At 42.9% G+C, this 23697-nt stretch overlaps 2 protein-coding genes across 2 annotated transcripts in view; both read right to left on the reverse strand.

Annotated features, from left to right (window-relative positions):
• Positions 1-23697, reverse strand: part of si:dkey-77f5.3 (uncharacterized protein LOC326903 homolog) — a 320099-nt gene that overhangs the window by 245418 nt on the left and 50984 nt on the right. The window lies entirely within an intron of this gene.
• On the reverse strand, positions 12326-23656 carry LOC127972339 (myeloid leukemia factor 1). The gene is made up of 7 exons (XM_052575778.1): positions 23491-23656; positions 22388-22553; positions 17072-17149; positions 16750-16878; positions 16513-16672; positions 16220-16346; positions 12326-12851 (listed from the first exon to the last, which is right to left on the reverse strand). The coding sequence occupies exons 1-7, from the start codon at positions 23529-23531 to the stop codon at positions 12773-12775; spliced, it is 780 nt and encodes a 259-aa protein (XP_052431738.1). The 5' UTR covers positions 23532-23656; the 3' UTR covers positions 12326-12772.

Here is a 23697-nt window from a genome sequence, read left to right on the forward strand (position 1 = left end):
ACTTCCCTTTGCTCATAAAAATAGTCCGTGACTTGACTTTGCCCATGCAGAACACCGGTGACTTGACTTTGCCCATGAAGAACACTGGTGACTTGACTTTGCCCATGAAGAACACTGGTGACTTGACTTTGCCCATGAAGAACACCGGTGACTTGACTTTGCCCATGAAGAACACCGGTGACTTGACTTTGCCCATGAAGAACACCGGTGACTTGACTTTGCCCATGAAGAACTCTGGTGACTTGACTTTGCCCATGAAGATCATTGGTGACTTGCCCTTGCCCATGAAGATCAATGGTGACTTCCCTTTGCTCATAAAGATAGTCCGTGACTTGACTTTGCCCATGCAGAACACCGGTGACTTGACTTTGCCCATCAAGAACACCGGTGACTTGACTTTGCCCATGAAAATCATTGGTGACTTGCCCTTGCCCATGAAGAACACTGGTGACTTGACTTTGCCCATGAAGAACACTGGTGACTTGACTTTGCCCATGAAGATCATTGGTGACTTGCCCTTGCCCATGAAGATCAATGGTGACTTGCCTTTGCTCATAAAGATAGTCTGTGACTTGACTTTGCCCATGAAGAACACCTCTGACTTGACTTTGCCCATCAAGAACACCGGTGACTTGACTTTGCCCATGAAGATCATTGGTGACTTGCCCTTGCCCATGAAGAACACTGGTGACTTGACTTTGCCCATGAAGAACACCGGTGACTTGACTTTGCCCATGAAGATCATTGGTGACTTGCCCTTGCCCATGAAGATCAATGGTGACTTCCCTTTGCTCATAAAGATAGTCCGTGACTTGACTTTGCCCATGCAGAACACCGGTGACTTGACTTTGCCCATGAAAATCATTGGTGACTTGCCCTTGCCCATGAAGAACACTGGTGACTTGACTTTGCCCATGAAGAACACCGGTGACTTGACTTTGCCCATGAAACTCATTGGTGACTTGCCCTTGCCCATGAAGAACACTGGTGACTTGATTTTGCCCATGAAGATCATTGGTGACTTGCCTTTGCTCATAAAGATAGTCCGTGACTTGACTTTGCCCATGAAGAACACCGGTGACTTGACTTTGCCCATGAAGATCATTGGTGACTTGCCCTTGCCCATGAAGATCAATGGTGACTTCCCTTTGCTCATAAAAATAGTCCGTGACTTGACTTTGCCCATGCAGAACACCGGTGACTTGACTTTGCCCATGAAGAACACTGGTGACTTGACTTTGCCCATGAAGAACACTGGTGACTTGACTTTGCCCATGAAGAACACCGGTGACTTGACTTTGCCCATGAAGAACACCGGTGACTTGACTTTGCCCATGAAGAACACCGGTGACTTGACTTTGCCCATGAAGAACTCTGGTGACTTGACTTTGCCCATGAAGATCATTGGTGACTTGCCCTTGCCCATGAAGATCAATGGTGACTTCCCTTTGCTCATAAAGATAGTCCGTGACTTGACTTTGCCCATGCAGAACACCGGTGACTTGACTTTGCCCATCAAGAACACCGGTGACTTGACTTTGCCCATGAAAATCATTGGTGACTTGCCCTTGCCCATGAAGAACACTGGTGACTTGACTTTGCCCATGAAGAACACTGGTGACTTGACTTTGCCCATGAAGATCATTGGTGACTTGCCCTTGCCCATGAAGATCAATGGTGACTTGCCTTTGCTCATAAAGATAGTCTGTGACTTGACTTTGCCCATGAAGAACACCTCTGACTTGACTTTGCCCATCAAGAACACCGGTGACTTGACTTTGCCCATGAAGATCATTGGTGACTTGCCCTTGCCCATGAAGAACACTGGTGACTTGACTTTGCCCATCAAGAACACCGGTGACTTGACTTTGCCCATGAAGATCATTGGTGACTTGCCCTTGCCCATGAAGAACACTGGTGACTTGACTTTGCCCATGAAGAACACTGGTGACTTGACTTTGCCCATGAAGATCATTGGTGACTTGCCCTTGCCCATGAAGATCAATGGTGACTTGCCTTTGCTCATAAAGATAGTCTGTGACTTGACTTTGCCCATGAAGAACACCTCTGACTTGACTTTGCCCATCAAGAACACCGGTGACTTGACTTTGCCCATGAAAATCATTGGTGACTTGCCCTTGCCCATGAAGAACACTGGTGACTTGACTTTGCCCATGAAGAACACCGGTGACTTGACTTTGCCCATGAAGAACACCGGTGACTTGACTTTGCCCATGAAGAACACCGGTGACTTGCCCTTGCCCATGAAGAACACTGGTGACTTGACTTTGCCCATGAAGAACACCGGTGACTTGCCCTTGCCCATGAAGAACACCGGTGACTTGACTTTGCCCATGAAGAACACTGGTGACTTGACTTTGCCCATGAAGATCACCGGTGACTTGACTTCACTCCTGAGGTCTAACTGTGGTAGTGCTTAACTCATGAGTGCCAGTGGTGACTTGACCTGACTCTGGAAGGTCAAAGGTGACTTGACCCGACTCTGGAGGGTCAACGGGAGCCTGACCCGACTCTGGAGGGTCAACGGGAGCCTGACTTGACTCTGGAGGGTCCACGGGAACCTGACTCGACTCTGGAGGGTCAACTGTGGCTGTCATCTTGCGCAGTGGCGCTGGGCTGACGACCACCTTGTGCTGTGGCGCTGGGCTGGCGGTCCTCCTGTCTGTAGACCCCAGTCTAGAGTTGGCCATGCCACCGGGAGGTACAGGTGTGGCTGGGGTATCCCATGGAGGCCGATGTTGTAGGTAAAAAACGAATTCCCAAAAATCAAAAGCGTCCAGCTGACCCATTTCTTTTTCTGGCACCGGGTAATCCAGACCGGCGTTGAAATTGTCTTTCAGGGCCATATCATTATATCCCATTCCAACCTCCAAGGTCAAGAACACTTGTGCCACACCACCCACCTCATTACCCTCTTGGTGGAGGGTGGTTAATTTGATAAATCTCACCATCCGCTCCACCATACTGGCTGGGCAACGCGTATGAAGTCCCACACCGCTCGACATGATGGAGTCCTTCTGTGACGATCGGGAACACAGGGACACAGGAGACGAGAGATCCAAAACAGGAACAGGAACTTGAAACTAGGAACGCGAGGAAACTGGGTTACGGAAAGTAAGGACTCCATGAAAACAAACAGAAACAGACCAGTTAATATAGGCAGGGTAATGACTATGAAGTGGAGACACCTGAGTGCAATTAACAGGAGTGCAATTACTGTGATGAAGGGACAAGGCCTTGTGGTGCCTGCGGTGAGGTGCCTATGGGGAAGTGAGACCACTAGTGGAGACCCAGGGAAACACAGAACAGACACGGTGACACGTATACGCTAAAAAAAACTATAAAAGTATTTTATTCCATTTTAACATGTATACTGTCCACATTTAAACTAATTTAACAAACATTTTATAATCAAAAGTAAAAAAAAAAATACTATAGAAGCAAACAAATTGCATATTTCATTTCCATTATAGGCTAATAAGTGGACTGTAACAAAGTTGTTACTGTAGTAGTACTTTGTACTTATCCTTTTACTCAAGTAATTTTGAATATGAATAGGCCTGCTTATAATTTACTGGAGTAATATTTTATAGGGGTATCTGTATTTTTACTCAAGTACTTGATTTGTGGGTCACAGCCTAATTATTATAGTGACTATTTGAATATAACTGTTCATTTGTAGTTACTTCATAGTTATTTTTCTTGAACCTTAACTAGTAGATAATTAATAGTAGGTCTTCAGTAGGTATGACAGAATTCATTAGTTACTGATTAGCTAACTGTTACTTAACACAATCATACAAATATATTACATACTGATTAGTTAACACATCTAACACAACACACAAGTTAAGTGTTAATGAATAATCACCTGTTAGTTCTTCAATAATTCCTTATTAGTTATGCAGTAAGTAAAAAACTGAAAAAAAAAAATAAAAATAAAGTGTTCTAAAGTGTTACATGCTGGACAACATCCACCAGTCCTGTTTAAGACTCTCATCAACAGACCACTGTTGACGGTCACTTTTACTGTTTTATAAAGTAAGCAGCACAACAGTTCATGTGCTGGTCGTCACCTAATTAGGACCCGAAGTAGATAAATATCAAGTTTGCTTTTTAAAACAGTATTCTTTGTTGTTGGGGTGTTGCTAAGTGGTTATACTGTATACTGCATGTTTCGACTAACTCAGAGCCAAAACAACAGATAGGAGACCATGCCACAAACAAATGGTACAAAACTTATATTTATATATCTAACACAAGTTTGAACAACAAAACCCAAATATGGGGTGTGTGAATGTCAATATCAGTAGCGTAACATAAAAGACATAAAGTTAAATAAACTCAAATGTGCATCTGTGAAGAATTCTGGCGTCCCAAGCGAGGCATGGACCTGAACAGGTCAACCAAGCAGTAATTCAGTACATGTGTCCTTGGAGCACAAAAGCAGTCTGAAGTCTCTGGGGTATATTTGTAGCAATAACCAATTTCAAAGCAAGTGACTCCCTTTATTAATGGGTGTGTCAGGAGAAACAGACTGGATTCAGTTGTGGGTTACACTGAGCTTTATTGAAAGCAGATAAGACAAGGCAGATTAGTATCGTTCCACAGTTTAGCTCATTCGACAGCCGAATACCAGAGACATGAAAGCTGGAATCTTCTAGGAGTACTGCATTCGTGAGAATAAAAGGTAGAGCAAAACAGCAAAAGACACTGGAGCCTGAAGACAAGACAAGGTGAGTACACAGACCAGCTCGAGCTATTGGTATTGAGTTACAACAGTCTGAACATGGACAGAGAAACACAGGGAATTATAAAGGGAAAAAATTAGAAGCACATTGAGAACAGTTGGTGAACAATTAAGGTTAACAATGGAGAAACAAGGAGGGCGGGGAAAACTCAAATCAAACAGGCAGACGCCGTGAGCTGTCAAACCATCCAAACACACACACACACATTCACAACCCCAAAAGGCAGGTGATTAGCCCCGAGACACGACAGGGTGATCATGAATCATTGACTCACTAGATTCATTTAAACACACACATTTAGTCATGAATTACATTTTTAATTTGACCTTTAACCCTTTCGAGTCGATTAACGCATATATGCGTTTTGAGTCATTTTCTCCTGATAACCCCGAAAAGAACTTAAATTACACTCTCAGTTTTAATCGTACAGATAAGAGCAATACATCAATCGAATCTGTAAAGGGTCTAGTTTTTTTTTGGATACAGACATAATAACAAAAAACCTTTGTGCACTTATAAAATAAAGATAACAAACAAGGTGCGCTGTCTACAGTCTTTGTCTCCGCTGATCGTCATGTACAAACATTTCATTAAAATGAACTGTAACTCTGTGACTGACCTTTGTGGTCCTGGGTCACATATTTCTTATAATAGGGTTTATTTATTTATTTTTTAAGTGGATAGTGAAGGAGAAGAATCATCATGTGTTAGTTTAATATCCTTAAAGTACTATTATAGTTTATATTTTTTTAGCATTTTAATTAGATTTTAATATTTGTATTAACAGTTTACTGTTTTTATTAGGCATGCAACAATGTATTGGCCAGTAATCGGTTCCCACCATTAAAATAAATTATCTGCACTATTGGCAATCAGGCTTTGTGCCTGTCATGTCTGATAAGAAACAAAGTCTCAGCTTTCACATCCTGCACATTTTATCACAAAATTTGAATAAATAGCATTTAGAAGCACTTAAATGTGGCGTGACAGATCACTGTAGCAGCTTAAACTAGTGCAGAATAAACATGAATGAAGCTGTTAAACTAAACAAATGAACAAATGAAATTATTTATGTCTCGTGTAATGGATGAATCACTGTTTCAACTGAAAGACATCAATAAAACAGTTTGTGATCATTATGTCACTTAACATCATATTCACCTCTGGAAAGTTCATCATTGTTCACAGTTTGTTAGACAGCTATGAAAAACACCAGAGGGAGCTGAGTTCCTATTAATTATACATGCATGTTTAAATAAATCTCTCATGAAGACAAGTTTATTTGAAAACTACCTTGTGTACAGTTGTAAAAAATCTTTTTGAGGATGATTATCTGAATATAATTGTGCTGTTGTTCATTTTAACATCTTAATGAGAGGCTCCTTGTATACCTTACAGCATTAGTTGGGAGAAATATTTTAATTTTTCTTAAGAAAATCAAACTATGGGTATAGACATTATGGATAATCTGTATAAGCAGAGAAATCTAGTTTTGGTGCAATTTTAGTTTTTTTTAGTACATCAAGTTAAACCAAATGAAAAGTGGCAGACAGATGCCCTCACACCACCATACTGACCCTGTGATGACCCTGTGTTTTGACCCTGTGATGACTCTGTGATGATTCTGGTGATGACTCTGGTGATGACTCTGTGATGACTCTGTGTTTTGACCCTGTGATGATTCTGGTGATGACTCTGTGATGACTCTGTGATGACTCTGGTGATGACTCTGTGTTTTGACCCTGTGATGATTCTGGTGATGACTCTGTGATGACTCTGTGATGACTCTGGTGATGACTCTGTGATGACTCTGTGATTACTCTGTGATGACCCTGTGATGACTCTGGTGATGACTCTGTGATGACTCTGTGTTTTGACCCTGTGATGATTCTGGTGATGACTCTGTGATGACTCTGTGATGACTCTGGTGATGACTCTGTGATGACTCTGTGATTACTCTGTGATGACCCTGTGATGACTCTGGTGATGACTCTGTGATGACTCTGTGTTTTGACCCTGTGATGATTCTGGTGATGACCCTGTGATGACTCTGGTGATGACTCTGTGATGACTCTGTGTTTTGACCCTGTGATGATTCTAGTGATAACTCTGTGATGACCCTGTGATGACTCTGGTGATGACTCTGTGATGACCAGAGGTGGGTAGTAACGAGTTACATTTACTTCGTTACATTTACTTGAGTAATTTTTCGGGGTAACGAATACTTTTCGGAGTATATTTAAAGATGGGTACTTTATACTCTTACTTGAGTACATTTTTTGGGAAAAATCTGTACTTTTACTTCGTTAATGTGGGCGACGCCCCTCTCGTTACTTTATCTTAATGCAATAAATGCTTCAGTTTATTCCAAACGCGCCGTCTACTTTTCTCTGGACAATGAGCGATGCCCATTCGCGAATGATTCATTCTTTTGAGTCAACTCTGTTCAAAGGTTCGTAGCTGGGCGCCGCGGACAGACGCCGAATGGCGCCGCCGGTGTGTGTACTCACATAGAGAATGTGTTCGAATTTTAAAGACGTGGCGCGACGCGACGCGGCGCTGCGCTTCTCGTCCGGTGTGCGACCCCCTTTAAGAATATTAGCAGCGTTGAAAACGGGGCTATGGAACTGCACTGAATTGAAAGCTAATCTGCAAAGGCTATTCTTTGCTTGCGATGGAGATTCTTATTAGATGAACGCGTGTGCTGTCTACTGTTTAACAGGTAATAACTTGGGCTACATTCGATTACAGTACACAATACCACTGTGACATTAGTTTGTTGTAGGCCTACGTGTGTGGCTTATAACAGGTTGAATGCAGCTTCCAAAAGACAAAGAATAGCCGATTAAGATTTTATTAATTTTAATACAATCACACCAGTGCGAGTACGTTCAGCAAGTCATATCATCAGCTGCTAAATTCAGATCTGTGATCGCTTGCTGGCGCTGAGCCATAGACAGACGCGTTTTTACAGCGCTGCGCATTAACCAATCACACACGGTTCTGTTGAGCTTTTGAATGCAATGGCCAATCAGAGGTGTTCCGATGAGTCATCGCTGAAATGCCGGTGCTTCCTTCACTCGCTCACTTACTGAATACCTCTTTCTGCCGAATTCTCTCGTCAGAAACAACAAAGTGCAGATGTGTGTACGAATCTATAATTAAGATATTGATTTCACAGTGTTAACAGTTTCAGTGATTTTAATGGTAGTTTCTGAGAGTGAATGAAATCTAGACTGTCAGTGAAAATTATGTTTAATAATGTAAATGTTATTTGCTCTCTTTCTGAACAATGAAAGATTAGTAGCAATATTTATATCACATTAACTTTCAATGTTAAATTCACATTTAAAATAAAGTCAGTCGTATTAAAAATATGTTATGGCATGACACCTATATTTGTTACTTAAATAAACAGACAGGGTTTTATAATAAATTACATAAATTGGATTAAAGGCTGATGAAATATATACATTTATACACACACACATACATTACATACATTTATATAAAAAAAGGCTCCGTATATATGACCCAAAGTAACTAGTAACTAACTACTTGAGTAGATTTTTTATCCGATACTCTTTTACTCTTACTCAAGTAACTATTCAAGACTAGTACTTTTACTTTTACTTGAGTAAATATTTCTAGAATTACTTTTACTTTTACTTGAGTAAAGTTTTTGGGTACTCTACCCACCTCTGGTGATGACTCTGTGTTTTGACCCTGTGATGATTCTGGTGATGACCCTGTGATGACTCTGGTGATGACTCTGTGATGACTCTGTGTTTTGACCCTGTGATGATTCTGGTGATGACCCTGTGATGATTCTGGTGATGACCCTGTGATGACTCTGGTGATGACCCTGTGATGATTCTGGTGATGACCCTGTGATGACTCTGGTGATAACTCTGTGATGACTCTGTGTTTTGACCCTGTGATGATTCTGGTGATGACTCTGTGATGACTCTGTGATGACTCTGGTGATGACTCTGTGATGACCCTGTGATTACTCTGTGATGACCCTGTGTTTTGACCCTGTGATGATTCTGGTGATGAGCCTGTGATGACTCTGTGTTTTGACCCTGTGATAGCTCTGCGATGACACTGTGATAACTCTGTGATGACCCTGTGATGACTGTGATGACCCTGTGTTTTGACCCTGTGATGATTCTGGTGATGACTCTGTGATTACTCTGTGATGACCCTGTGTTTTGACCCTGTGATGATTCTGGTGATGACTCTGTGATGACTCTGTGATGACTCTGGTGATGACTCTGTGATGACCCTGTGTTTTGACCCTGTGATGATTCTGGTGATGACCCTGTGATGACTCTGTGTTTTGACCCTGTGATAGCTCTGCGATGACACTGTGATAACTCTGTGATGACCCTGTGATGACTGTGATGACCTTGTGATGACTCTGTGATGACTGTGATGACCCTGTGATAGCTCTGTGATGACCCTGTGATGACTCTGTGATGACCCTGAGATGACTGTGATAGCTCTGTGATAACTCTGGGATGACCCTGTGATGACTCTGTGATGACCCTGAGATGACTGTGATGACCCTGTGATAACTCTGGGATGACCCTGTGACTCTGCGATGACCCTGTGATAACTCTGTGATAGCTTTGTGATGACCCTGTGATGACTCTGTGATGACCCTGTGATGACCCTGTGATGACTCTGTGATGACCCTGTGACTCTGCGATGACCCTGTGATGACCCTGTGATGACTCTGTGATAACTCTGTGATGACCCTGTGATGACTCTGTGATGACCCTGAGATGACTGTGATGACCCTGTGATAACTCTGGGATGACCCTGTGACTCTGCGATGACCCTGTGATAACTCTGTGATAGCTTTGTGATGACCCTGTGATGACTCTGTGATGACTCTGTGATGACCCTGTGATGACCCTGTGATGACTCTGTGATGACTCTGTGATGACCCTGTGACTCTGCGATGACCCTGTGATGACCCTGTGATGACTCTGTGATAACTCTGTGATAGCTTTGTGATGACCCTGTGATGACTCTGTGATGACTCTGTGATGACTCTGTGATGACTCTGTGATGACCCTGTGATGACTCTGTGATGACCCTGTGATGACTCTGTGATGACCCTGTGATGACCCTGTGATGACTCTGTGATAACTCTGTGATGACCCTGTGATGACTCTGTGATGACCCTGAGATGACTGTGATGACCCTGTGATAACTCTGGGATGACCCTGTGACTCTGCGATGACCCTGTGATAACTCTGTGATAGCTTTGTGATGACCCTGTGATGACTCTGTGATGACTCTGTGATGACCCTGTGATGACCCTGTGATGACTCTGTGATAACTCTGTGATGACCCTGTGATGACTCTGTGATGACCCTGTGACTCTGCGATGACCCTGTGATGACCCTGTGATGACTCTGTGATAACTCTGTGATGACCCTGTGATGACTCTGCGATGACCCTGTGATGACTCTGGGGGAAGTCGTGGCCTAATGGTTAGAGGGTTGGACTCCCAATTGAAGGGTTGTGGGTTCTAGTCTCGGGCCGGACGGAATTGTTTGCGTGTACAGTTCTCTCTCCACCTTCAATACCACGACTTAGGCGCCCTTGAGCAAGGCATTGAACCCCCAACTGTGTGCATTTCGGATGGGTTAAATGCAGAGCACAAATTCTGAGTATGGGTCACCATACTTGGCTGAATGTCACTTCACTTTCACTGTGATGACCCTGTGATAACTCTGCGATGACCCTGTGATGACTGTGATGATTCAATTAAATTCAAGTTTATTTGTATAGTGCTTTTTACAAAACAAATCGTTACAAAGCAACTTTACAGAAAATTATGTTTCTACAATATTTAGTAGTAGCTAGTAGTTTGTGCACATTTTACAGGATTTTAGAAAAAAAATAAAATAATAATAATACAAGACGTAGGGCAGCTAGACGATGAACTATCAATATTATTAATTAAGTTATTATATGATTCAGTCACACATTTAGCAATATTTGTTAGTTCTGTTTGTTGATTCAGGGTTAGCATCATCTGAGGTCCTCTGAGGGTCAGCATCATCTCTTCTCAGGTGTTCTGGTTCCAGACTGGAGCTTGTTTAAATCCTAGTTACCACGGGATGGAGATCCAGCAGAAACAGAGAAACACAGAGACATCATTAGCATAGCTGCTGATCCAACAAAGTAAAATTAGTTTAACCCAAGCTAATGAATAAAAATGCACCTTTGATCAGATACAACTACACTCACAATTTAAAAGATACATTATTCAATGCTTGACGAAAGAGATGTGTTTTTAATCTAGATTTAAACAGAGAGAGTGTGTCTGAACCCCGAACATTATCAGGAAGGCTATTCCAGAGTTTGGGAGCCAAATGTGAGAAAGCTCTATCTCCTTTAGTGGACTTTGCTATCCTAGGAACGACCAAAAGTCCAGCGTTTTGTGACCTTAGGGTGCGTGATGGGTTGTAGCGTGGTAGAAGGCTAGTTAGGTACGCAGGAGCTAAACCATTTAGGGCCTTATAGGTAAGTAATGATAATTTGTAACTGATACAGAACTTAATAGGTAGCCAGTGCAGAGACTGTAAAATTGGGGTAATATGATCATATTTTCTTGACCTGGTAAGGACTCTAGCTGCTGCATTTTGGACGACCTGTAGCTTGTTTATTGACGAAGCAGGACAATCACCTAGAAGTGCATTACAATAGTCCAGTCTAGAGGTCATGAATGCATGAACTAGCTTTTCTGCATCAGAAACAGATAACATGTTTCGTAGCTTAGCAATGTTTCTAAGATGGAAGAATGCAGTTTTTGTAACATTGGAAATATGATTTTCAAAAGACGAATTGCTGTCTAATATAACACCCAGATTTCCACATCAGTAAATACTGATGCTGACACCACTATGGTCAGAGTCAGTTTAGAATCATTAATATGTAGTTATTATTACTATATTGAATTTGGTTTCATTGTAATATGTTAGTGTAGTTATAGTAATTTAGTTGTGTTTACTTAGGTGACAAACTGTATTTATGACCTTAAAAAATCTTTAACAACACACATAAAATGTCTAAATATTTAACTGAATGTAAAGCAAAACAATATGTATGACTATTCATAGTTATGGTGCACTAAACTCCATCCGAGATGACTGAACTTACACAACACAGCTGTTCTGAAGTTTCTCGTCTCAGAGTAAGACTCACAGGTCAGGGTTTACCTCCGAGCTGGATGATCCTCCTTATCGAAACAGGCCTCTGGTGCCTCATAGCATAACATTCAGATAAAATATCATTTTTTTCTTAAGATCTAAACAATGTAATGACATGAAGAAATACTAAACTCATAGATCTTTTTTTTTTCGTGTCTCAGGGGGATAACAAACACCTGTGATTCACAACGACTTGCTAAAGACTCATTCACAAAGAGTAGGCTTGTTAACAAGTTTGAGTAAGGGCATATCATTTCACACTCAAACCTGCTCGTCCTGAAGCGAGTGTGAGGTACAGTAAGAGACATTCAGAGTCACAGATCGGACAACATTCCTCTTTATTTCATTCAAACATCTTGACAAACAAAGACTGAGGATTTTGAAACATAGTAACAGGGAAAATAACATACTCTGTTAGGGAAGTAAGGCCTGTTTCAGACCGCAGGCTTTGAGTTTTGCAGCGACCGTGTTAACAGAAGACCGTACAAGCATCTGTGTTTTGCAGCTGTATAAATCAATGTGTAAATCAATATGATTTGACATGAAAAAGAAGAAACTCCAGCACACTACAGGTGACACAGTTAAACAGTTTGTCAGTGACCCACTACTGATAACCAGTTTAACACCAAGAGTCAACATTAAAAGAAATACTCCCCACAGTGACCTAGAAAGAAGTTCTCTGTGTTTTTAGTGTGAAACAGACGTAAGAACTGCAGAATAAAATCATCAGGGAGCTTATTCCTGTCAAGAGTTTTATTGTGATGAGCGTCAGTTCTTCTTCCTGCCCGAGCCTTTAATCTGGAGGTCATTATACTGGGCTTGATTTCCTGCGGCTGCTTTGTCCTTTCTGTGAACACACAATAATAAAGAAACTTAAACATTATCATATTAAACAGGACAGAACTCATTTCAGTGCAAACCTATATTGTCTTTAATTTGAGCAGAGCCGGACAGTAACAGAGTACATTTACTTGAGTACAGTACTTAAGTATAATTTTGAGGGATCTGTACTCTACTCGAGTATAATTTTTGGGGCGTACTCAAGTACATTTGAGAGGCAAATATTGTACTCTTTACTCTGCTACATTTCTATCCATAACCGTAAGTACACGTTTTTTCCTCGTCTTAAGAAATATCCACGTCCACACAAAACCACAAAACGATGTAGTACACATGCCAGACCAGCATGTGGCGCTGTAATTCTGCCACAGAAATACACTTTAAACGGAGAAGAAGACATGGAATCTCCCACCGAATCTCGCAGACGTTGAATAATTTTGTCCTATTGCTTTTATGCACTCTCTATGGGCTTGTCCCTTGACTTCATGCCTCCACGTCCCCGAGCTTCTCCTCCTGTCTATACGGTAATTTCTCTACTGTGCAACCGAGTGTTGCAGGTTATGACGCAATCATTAGCCTATTTTTACAAAAACTGCTTCTATGGGGCCATAACGTAAGATAACAGAGCCTTTTATACATTTTCGTGTTTCTTTAGAAATAATTAATGGACAAATGGCGTCTTTAAACGCCTCTGATGTAAAGTTATTCGCTGTCAAAGTGACGCCAAAATGAATCAATGGAATGCTAACAGCAGGTGGTCGTCCGCTAGCCAATGGCGGCACACAGGGGTGCTTCAAAAAAATGTGAAACCCTGCCCCCCTGTGTTTGACTAGGGGCGAGACGTGGGCTGATGACGTTATATTTTCAGAAAATGTATGGATTCGACATCCAGATGAAAACGCAAAGGTGGCGTTTTCAAATGTATCCACTCTGGGACCTGTTTAAAAAAAACATCAGTTTCACTCTTCCAAAACGGCGGATCCGTGTGGACGAAAATGCCTATCCGCTAAAAAAATTGTGTGAGAAAAAAAGAAAAAAGAAAAATCTCAGAAACCCTATCAAATGTGATTGTGCAGGCACAGGTGCCTCTGATTGGGATAGCATATCAGCAATCACCTTCAGCTTTCCGCCAAAGACTTCATGACATTTGATTGAATTGAAGTACAGTGCACACACACACACACAGAGTTGTCACACATAGATTGTGTGTGTGAGAATGGTGTTATTCAGCTGAAAGTATTTTCTCCTGCCTGTGCCTGTATGTCAGTGTGAGAGGAAGGGGCTTAATACTTTCACTCAAATGAGCTGAATTACATTTTTCCTTTCTTTGTACTTTGACCTAAACACAGCTGATTTTCTTTAATCATTATTTTCTCTTCTATGCTGCATGTATAACACGGTCAGGTTTGATTATCAAAAAACAGAGAAACTCACATGTACACAATTGTTAGCTGATTTTCTGATATGACACATTAATGTAAGCTGGGCATTTGCTCTGATGTTCTTGAGTACGCAGTGTGTTTAACACAGTCAGGTTCAAATGTGGGTCCATTAAAACTCTAGCAGAGGTTTGTCAGATCATTGCCATTGTGCTATTCGGTTGTTAAGTGATGACGTAAGAAGCGCTGTTTCCGGGTCCAGGCCTCGCTTCACTTGAGAATACGACCTCAGCAGCCGTTTATGAGCACTGTTTATTTATATTAATCATTAAAGCTAAATGCTTTCAAACTTACGGTATACACTACAGTCTCCGTGCACACAGTGTCCCAAACACAAATAATTTTGATATATATTTTTTTATATTTATATTTTCATTGTCTGGCTATCTGGGACTTCGGTATGGAGTTAAAGGTTAATATTATAACTTTTTCGCTAGTATTCTATCACATTGTGAGTTTATATTAGCACCTTTTGTTGTTTTCTCGTGGTAACTGATAGAGCGTTTGGACACGGAAGCGCTGCTACGTGACGTCAGACTTAACAAGCGAATTGCCTTGTGGGTAAGTAAGAAAAGTTAAATAAAGCAACATGGTAAAAAGATGAAAATGACTTGATTTTACTTTCAATCTTTTACATTCTCCAAGGTATTAACATTTTTCATAGCTCCATGTAGGACGTTTCTGTACACAATGTAAGCACCGTGGCAGTAGTAATGCACTATTTAGAAAATGTACTCTTGTACTCTTGATACTAGAGTACTTTTAAAAACAAGCACTTCAGTACTTTTACTTAAGTAGACACCTGACTGTGGTACTTTTACTTATACTTGAGTAAAATTTAGCAAGGAGTATCTGTACTTTTACTTAAGTAATGAAACTGTGTACTCTGTCCGCCTCTGCATAATGTGACCTTTGACATTATGGTGTGGTTCATCATGTGTCAGCTGGTTTCTTTAAACAGCAAGCCTCAGGATGACTTTGGATGAACCTCAAATAATCTAACTCTGCCAGAAGGACAGTTATTTAATATTGGTAAGTCATCTGTGGGCTTCCGTATGTCTGAAGAGCAGTCAGTAGTTAAAGATGCAGAAGAACCGTGATTTCTCACAGCATTCATTCAAAACTGACTAATGAGAACATGCTAAATATTTCATTCCAAAACTTTTTTTTCCCCTAATTTGTTTGGTTTGGAAGTTGGAAATTTGTTTGGAAGGAAGTTTTTTTTTATTAAATTTTTTAAATGTATATTTATGTTAAATATACATCTATTTTTTTTTTTATAAACACTTTTTTTTTAATATGTCAGTATATTTAATTTCAAGCTTCATATACCAAAGTAGATTTAAAAATTTATTTAAAGTGAGAGAAAATACATTTACAATCTAATCGTAGCATACTTTTAGGCTTTATTATTACTATTATTTTATTTAAATGTGTTAAGTTCATACATTATAGACAAACAGTTTTTTCTCAATTATTTTAAACACCAAAAAGGATAAAAAGTAAAACATATATTTGCTAAAATTATTGCTGTGAAATGATTAATCACGATAAATCTCAAGTTTTTAAATAACGTGTGCTGTGTATATTTATTATGCATAAATACATACTGTATGCATTTTGAAAATATTTACATGCATATATTTATATTCATATAATTTATATTATATATATATATATATATATAAACAGCATTTTTATTTAATATATACATGCATGTGTTTGTGTTTTTGGGATGTTTTTAAATGTAATAATCATCAGAAACTCTTAACGCCAAGACAGTTTTTCACTATATTTTTAAGTGCCTTGCTTTTCTAAATTCTTTGACAAATTAAAAAGTCCTGCATCCAAACAGCAGGGATTTATGGACTTTGTACCCAGTAGCATTCTCTTCATATTTTTGATATGTTCAGTAGTAGTTTGTGTGGTGTCTGACCTGCGAGTGTCCTGTGGTGCTGTGATGGCCGCTCGGTGTCTCGGTGCTTCCAGGCGGGACATGGGCACAGAACCCTGGAATCGGGACACCTCTCTGTGCCACTCCTCGTCGAAAGACTGGGCCTCCGCTGTGAAGAAGAAACACAGCGTCAGAAACACAGGACTCCACTACATCCATGTTAGGAGGCTGTGCTACAGACTGGACTGATTTACAGACTGGGGAAATAGCTTTTTCTATGTTTCACACACAACTATAACATCATCCCCAGAGAAAGTCTTTCAATGCCTCCTCACTTTCGTCCATGTTCTGGAAGTCCTGCTTGAGCTCCTTCTCCCCAGTCTTCCTGTTCTCCTTCCTCTCGATGACGTGACCTCTGTCCTGGATGTGATGGCCGATGGACATCTTCTGCAGTCCGCTCTCAGAGTCCTTCAGACTCTTCCTGGTCTCCTTGATCTGGACACACAGAAGCCAGCATCATGACCCTGATCTGCAGGAGGTGTGAGGTGTGTGTGTTTGAGAGCAGGACTCACTCCTCCAGGAGCACGGCGCGTCTGAGACGAGGCCTGGAACACTTTGGGCGGCTCGTCTCCCACTTTAGAGTACGTCATGACAGAGGAAGAGGAAAACGAGTGGCTGTTGGGGTCTGACGCCATGTTCTCCTGCAAGAAACAGAAATGAAATGCTCCTCTCTCTGATTCAGGCCAGGAAGAAAGTTACTAGGGTACTCAGAAAAGCGGCTAAGTTGGCAACACTGGTTTCACAACAAAGTGCAACAAATAATCTCCTTGCATGCAGGACTAATGAAGATGAAGCACATAAACTGACTGACATTATTAAAATGATCAGACTTACAAAACCTCGATGCATCGCCTCCATCCTGTTCCTCATGCTGTCCATCATAGCAAAAGGATTGCTAAAGAAATCCAGCTCCTGTTGACATTTATCACACACATTTAGGACCTTCACATGCAAGTGAATGAAGTACAGGCGCTTCAGAGCACTGTAGATTACAGCATCTAGAACCTGAGATGTGCTGGGGAAACTGAACTGTGAAACATGTCCAGTGGTGTCCTGTAGTGTCACCAATTACACACCAATGTGTTACAAACGTTTTATGCATGCATTTTCATTTCAGTGCATGCAATTAACATGCAATTAAGCGCCAAAAACATTACATTTAGTTCTCACTTTCAAATTATATTATCTTATTTTCCAGTACATTATTTCTGTAATAAGTACTCTTTTGAAAAGCAGGAAAATATTTAAATAAAGGATATCTATGTTGTCAGTGTCACACACCTGGACTCATTTAATGTGTTTTTGCCCGTGACCCAGTTTCTGTCTTTCCGTGTTTGATTAGTTCCCAGGTGTGTCCATTATCTTCCTCATGTGTTCCATGTCCCTGTTAATTTAATGATTCCATCCACCTGTGTTTCCCCAATTATCTGTTGTTCATAAGCCGTGTCCCTTCAGTTCTGTTTTGTCGGGTCTTCTCACTTGTGCTCACTTGTGACTAACTTGCTACTTACGTGTGTCTACCTCTGTGCTCCATGTTGGATATCCCCTGTGTTGGATATATTAAAAGCCTTATTCTGGTTATCCTCGACTCCGTATTCCTTCAGGCAGCGTAAAACCGTGACAGAAGACCCGACCTCAAAAGAGAAAATAGAAAACTGCGTGTTCTTCCCTCCGTTTTGCTTTTGTTTTTTCACAGTCTTTTCTTTTCTTAGTGTCTATGGATCCCCTCTATCGTCCCGAATTCCTCATCCTCCTGCTGAAGCAGGAAGGACGTTCTCTCGAGGACCATACCAGACAGTTTTTCCTATTAGCTAATGCCACCAGCTACCCGGACGGCGCGCTCTGCACCTTCTACAACACCAGCCTGAACCCCAAATGCAGAGCGTTGTCGTCCGAAGATGGTCCTCGAGAGGATTTCGCCGCATTCGTGGAGTGGACTCTGGCGAGAAATGGGTCACCTCTCACCGTCTGCCCCATAGAGGACCTCGCCAGCCCCACTCCCGACCCAGAGACCAGCCAGCCACCATCACGCCGCACGGAGCCAGAGCCCACCGCAGCCGCAGAGTCCGAGCCATCCACTGACAGGGAGCCGGATCTCGAGAGCGCGACTGACCAGGTGTGTGAGCCGGCAACACTGTGCATCGTGGGAGTCCTCGTGGAGATCGAGGGCGTGGAGGAAAGCCCTGCCCACACTCCTGCGACTGAGGGTGAGCTATATGCAGTCTCTGAAAGTCATATGGAGCAAGTTCTGGATCTGATGGACTGGTCTACGGAGGTAATCCCTAATATTCCTGTTTCCCCGCTGGTTCCGTCCAGCCCTGATTCCCCTGTATACCCTCTCAGTCTCCCACTCCTACCTCCTCCAGTCATTTCCTCTGCTCCATTTCCGCTGGTTCCGCCCAGCCCTGAGTTTTCTGTTTCTCCGCTGGTTCCGCCCAGCCCTGAGTTTTCTGTTTCTCCGCTGGTTCCGCCCAGCCCTGAGTTTTCTGTTTCTCCGCTGGTTCCGCCCAGCCCTGAGTTTCCTGTATCTCCGCTGGTTCTGCCCAGCTCTGAATCTTCTGTTTCTCCGCTGGTTCCGCCCAGCCCTGAGTTTTCTGTTTCTCCGCTGGTTACGCCCAGCCCTGAGTTTTCTGTTTCTCCGCTGGTTACGCCCAGCCCTGAGTCTTCTGTTTCTCCGCTGGTTACGCCCAGCCCTGAGTTTTCTGTTTCTCCGCTGGTTACGCCCAGCCCTGAGTTTTCCGTTTCTCCGCTGGTTCCGCCCAGCCCTGAGTTTCCTGTATCTCCGCTGGCTCCGCCCAGCTCTGAATCTTCTGTTTCTCCGCTGGTTCCGCCCAGCCCTGAGTTTTCTGTTTCTCCGCTGGCTCCGCCCAGCTCTGAATCTTCTGTTTCTCCGCTGGTTCCGCCCAGCCCTGAGTTTTCTGTTTCTCCGCTGGTTCCGCCCAGCTCTGAATCTTCTGTGTCTCCGCTGGTTCCGCCCAGCTCTGAATTTTCTGTGTCTCCGCTGGTTCCGCCCAGCTCTGAATCTTCTGTGTCTCCGCTGGTTCCGCCCAGCTCTGAATTTTCTGTGTCTCCGCTGGTTCCGCCCAGCTCTGAATCTTCTGTGTCTCCGCTGGTTCCGCCCAGCTCTGAATCTTCTGTGTCTCCGCTGGTTCCGCCCAGCTCTGAATTTTCTGTGTCTCCGCTGGTTCCGCCCAGCTCTGAATTTTCTGTGTCTCCGCTGGTTCCGCCCAGCCATGATTTTTCTGTTTCACCGCTGGTTCCGCCCAGCCCTGAATCTTCTGTGTCTCCTGTATTCCCTCCCAGCCTCCCTCTCCCGCCTCCTCCCAAACCTGCTGGTCCCTCTACTCCTCTTTCGCTGGTTCCGTCCAGTCCTGATCCTCCTGTCCTTCCTCCCATCCTTCTCCTCTCTCCTCCTCCTAGACCAGCCAGTTCCTCGTCATCCCTGCTGGTGCCAGTCAGTCCCGCAGCTCACCCTCAGTCCGCGCCATCGGGGCGCGGTGGTTCGCCGCTGGACTGCCAGTCTCCAGCTCCGCCTTGGCGTGTTAAGGCCCTGTCTCCGCCTCCAGCCTCCGAGCCCTGGACTCCTCCTCGGTCCTTCGACCCAGCGGCTCCGCCTTGGCTCTTAGCTCCCTCGTCTCCACCGTGGCCTGTCATCCCACCTGCTCCACCGGGCTCCCTCGTCCCTCCGGCTCCACCTTGGTCAGTCGTCGACCATCCGCCGCCTCGGGACTCCACTCCTCTGGTTCCACCTCGTCACTCCATCCCTCCGGCTCTGTCAGGCTCCTCCTTCCCTCCGGTTCCACCTCCATCCTCGGTCACTCCGGCTCCACAGCGGTCTGCCAGGACCCCGCCTCTGCCTTGGTCGCCTGAGCCTTCAGCTCCACCTAGGCCCTCCGGATCCTCGACGTCACCCTGGCTCTGCGGCTGTGCTGCTCCATCTTGGGCTCCTCACCCACCGGTGCAGTCTCCGCCTGTCGGCCCCCTGGTGTCGTCGACCCTTCCTTCACCATGGCTCCTCCCGCCGTCGACCCCACCTTGGATCTCCGTCCTGGCTGGTCTCTGGTGGACCATCTGGCTCCTCCTGCTCCTGTCTCCTCCCTGGCTCCTTCCTCTGTCGTCTCCTCCCTGGCTCCTCCTTCTGTGGTCCCTGTCTGCTGGCCCCTCCTGGAAGTCCGTCCTCCACCGGAACCTCCTCCCAAGTTCCCACCTACGCCCCCCCCTGTTGTTTCTACGGTGCGAGGACGCACCTACCGGGAGGGGGGAGTACTGTCACACACCTGGACTCATTTAATGTGTTTTTGCCCGTGACCCAGTTTCTGTCTTTCCGTGTTTGATTAGTTCCCAGGTGTGTCCATTATCTTCCTCATGTGTTCCATGTCCCTGTTAATTTAATGATTCCATCCACCTGTGTTTCCCCAATTATCTGTTGTTCATAAGCCGTGTCCCTTCAGTTCTGTTTTGTCGGGTCTTCTCACTTGTGCTCACTTGTGCTCACTTGTGCTCACTTGTGCTCACTTGTGACTAACTTGCTACTTACGTGTGTCTACCTCTGTGCTCCATGTTGGATATCCCCTGTGTTGGATATATTAAAAGCCTTATTCTGGTTATCCTCGACTCCGTATTCCTTCAGGCAGCGTAAAACCGTGACAGTCAGCAACTTGCTTTTATTAACAAGAATGATACAGCTATGATATATCATCTCAAAACTGTTTAATTGATCATTATGATTGATTGATTGATTATTTATTTATTTTAGCATTATATTAATGAGAAAAAAAATGCTAACGTTTTAGGGGGAGGGAAGTTATTCAATGTCAAATGAGAAAAATGTAAATTATTATTATTTATTTATTTTTTGACAGTTTTCATGAGATTCATCTGTGGCATCTATATGGACAAAATGGGAATACAATGGTAAAATGCATGAAAATGACATGGAGGTAAAGCCAGCAAGTTCAAAGTCTTTATCTAAACATGTATATAAGTGTGGAAACACAATAGAAATGATGAGAACTGAAAACACCGGGCTACATACACTACACAAGGGCCAACACAGGGAACTAAATAGGGAACAGGTGCAACTAATTACAAATCAGAGAAGCAGCTGCAGAAACTCTGAAGGTTCAGCTACAGCACAGCTTCTTACAGTCGAGCTGTTTAAAACCATCATCACTCCTCAAGCTAATAAATTCCCAGGAGAGTGTGGTGTGGAGTATTTTTAACCCACGGGAGGATGGGTCATGTACACTATTTTGGGAGGGTCCTGAGGTCACGACCCATTAATGCTGCATGCTATCACAGAGGAATGATTGAACAGACCCACGGGGAAACACGAGGCTCACAGGAGAATAATCACAGCACCAGCAGCAACATTTCTCAGCTTACTCTGTTTCGAAACGCCCATGTGACTCATACGCTTTTATATGATCAAATGATGAAGACCATGTGAAGTAAGCAACCGACTGTAATGGTAGTCAGTCAGATGGTGTGTTTCTGTGTCAGTGGGTGATTTTTGACCAAAATAAGCTGCAGAGTGGACCAGACTTTATGCTGACAGTAACACTGGCTCTTGCTGGAGTTCACTCGGGGAAGGACACTACTTATGAAACAGATCGCAGGACTGTGAGGAGGCTGGCATCAGATGAAAGTAATTACCAGGGATAAATACTGAGAGCTGGGAGATTACAGACGGACACAGCGACTACGTTTAGTGCTCTGAGCTGCCAGTGTTAGCATACAGCAAAAAACAACTTCTGAAAGAACCTCATCCAGCGTTTGTTCAGACATCAGCCCTGGTTTAGAAGTAAACTGTCCAGAAAATGGCCAGCTCTATTGCATTCACAGTTAATAACTTGAACAATCCCCTAAACCTAACTTGTGTAACTTCAGAAAGACCTCTGAGTGCCAGAACTGTGTCAGTAGAACAAAGCCTCTCTGTTTTCTAAAAATACTCCGTCAAATAAAAGAGCTCGATATGGAGCAGTTCACGGCGCTGTAACACAACCTACAATTACCCAGCTGCCAAAAGTCCCGCATGAACCCTGCTCGCTGAGGATGGGTCAGTGAAGATGTGTGACTGGAGAGAGGCCTGTGACACTATGATAGTCATCTAGAAGTGGGTTTAACTGCTCTAGCAAAGGAAACACTCACTCGTCTGCTGCGGGCGTTCGGGCCGGTGCTGGGCTGAGCCACGGCCCTGTGACCCCTGTGACCCCTGTGACGGCCGTCTGTGATGCTGGGCAAGAAGCCCTGACCGAAGGGGTCAGAGAAGCCCATCATCTGCTGCATGCGCTCCTGATGCAGCTGGAACGGGTCGCTGAAGGAGAAGATCAGAAAACAGCACGATGAATTACAATCATTATTGTGTTTGTGATATAGCTCTGATAGTAAAGTTGTTCAGATGAAATTCTTAGCAATGCATATTACTAATCAAAAATGTAAGTTTTAATATATTTACAGTAATTTACTAAATATATTCATTGAACATGATCTTTACTTAATATCCTAATGATTTTTGTCATAAAAGAGAAATGTATAATTGTGACTCATACAGTGTATTGTTGTCTATTTCTACAAATATACATCTGTGACACTGATGACACATGAGTCTGCATGGATATGATTAAGAGCTTGTGCAGTAACGTAAATCAATAATTAATTCATTAACAATAAAATAGATTTATTTATTGCACAATGTAACATTGTTGGAAATGTACAGTAACATGAAATGTATTGCCCTCAAGTGTGTGCGATATTGCCATGTTACCTATAAATCGATTATAATTATCACAAATGTAAATTTTATTAAAACCAAAAATATATACAAAAATCGTTGCTTTTTAATCTAATTAAAAAAAACGTTTGTTTATATTTACCAATGGGTTTTATGATACATCTATATGTACGAAATTAATATAGCCTGCCATTTGTAGAGGTAGATGTTATTATACGAACTTGTTTTAATTTGTAATAAATTTCAAGTAATTTAGGCATATGCTTTTACTTCATATCACGACAATAGCCTATATGTCATGTTATATTAGCATTACGACATCTGCTAAAGGGTTGTCGGTTAATAAAACCAAACTTATTCTACTACTACTATCAAAAAATAATAATAATGACGTCAATATGATATGCTCTGAATCATAACACTTTGAAAAGTGACGTACTGGAGGTAATTTACAAATAGCTGATACACTGATGATAAAGCTAGAGTAACAAGGTTTAGTTTAGAAGTGTGTGAGACTCACGCAAAGAAAGGGTCGTCCAGGAGCTGTCTGCTGAAGAACATCCTGCTGCGCTTCTGAACCACGCGCTGCTGTTACTATCAACACCCCACACGGAGTGCGCACGTGACCCGCTCTCAGCGTTCTGATTGGACGACCTGTTGTGTAACAGTGCTGTCATAGAAAGGCTTCTCATTATCTAGAAACTTCCACACTTATTCCAGAATTCTG

The sequence above is a fragment of the Carassius gibelio genome, chromosome B15 (assembly GCF_023724105.1).
Source record: "Carassius gibelio isolate Cgi1373 ecotype wild population from Czech Republic chromosome B15, carGib1.2-hapl.c, whole genome shotgun sequence".
NCBI lineage: Eukaryota > Metazoa > Chordata > Actinopteri > Cypriniformes > Cyprinidae > Carassius > Carassius gibelio.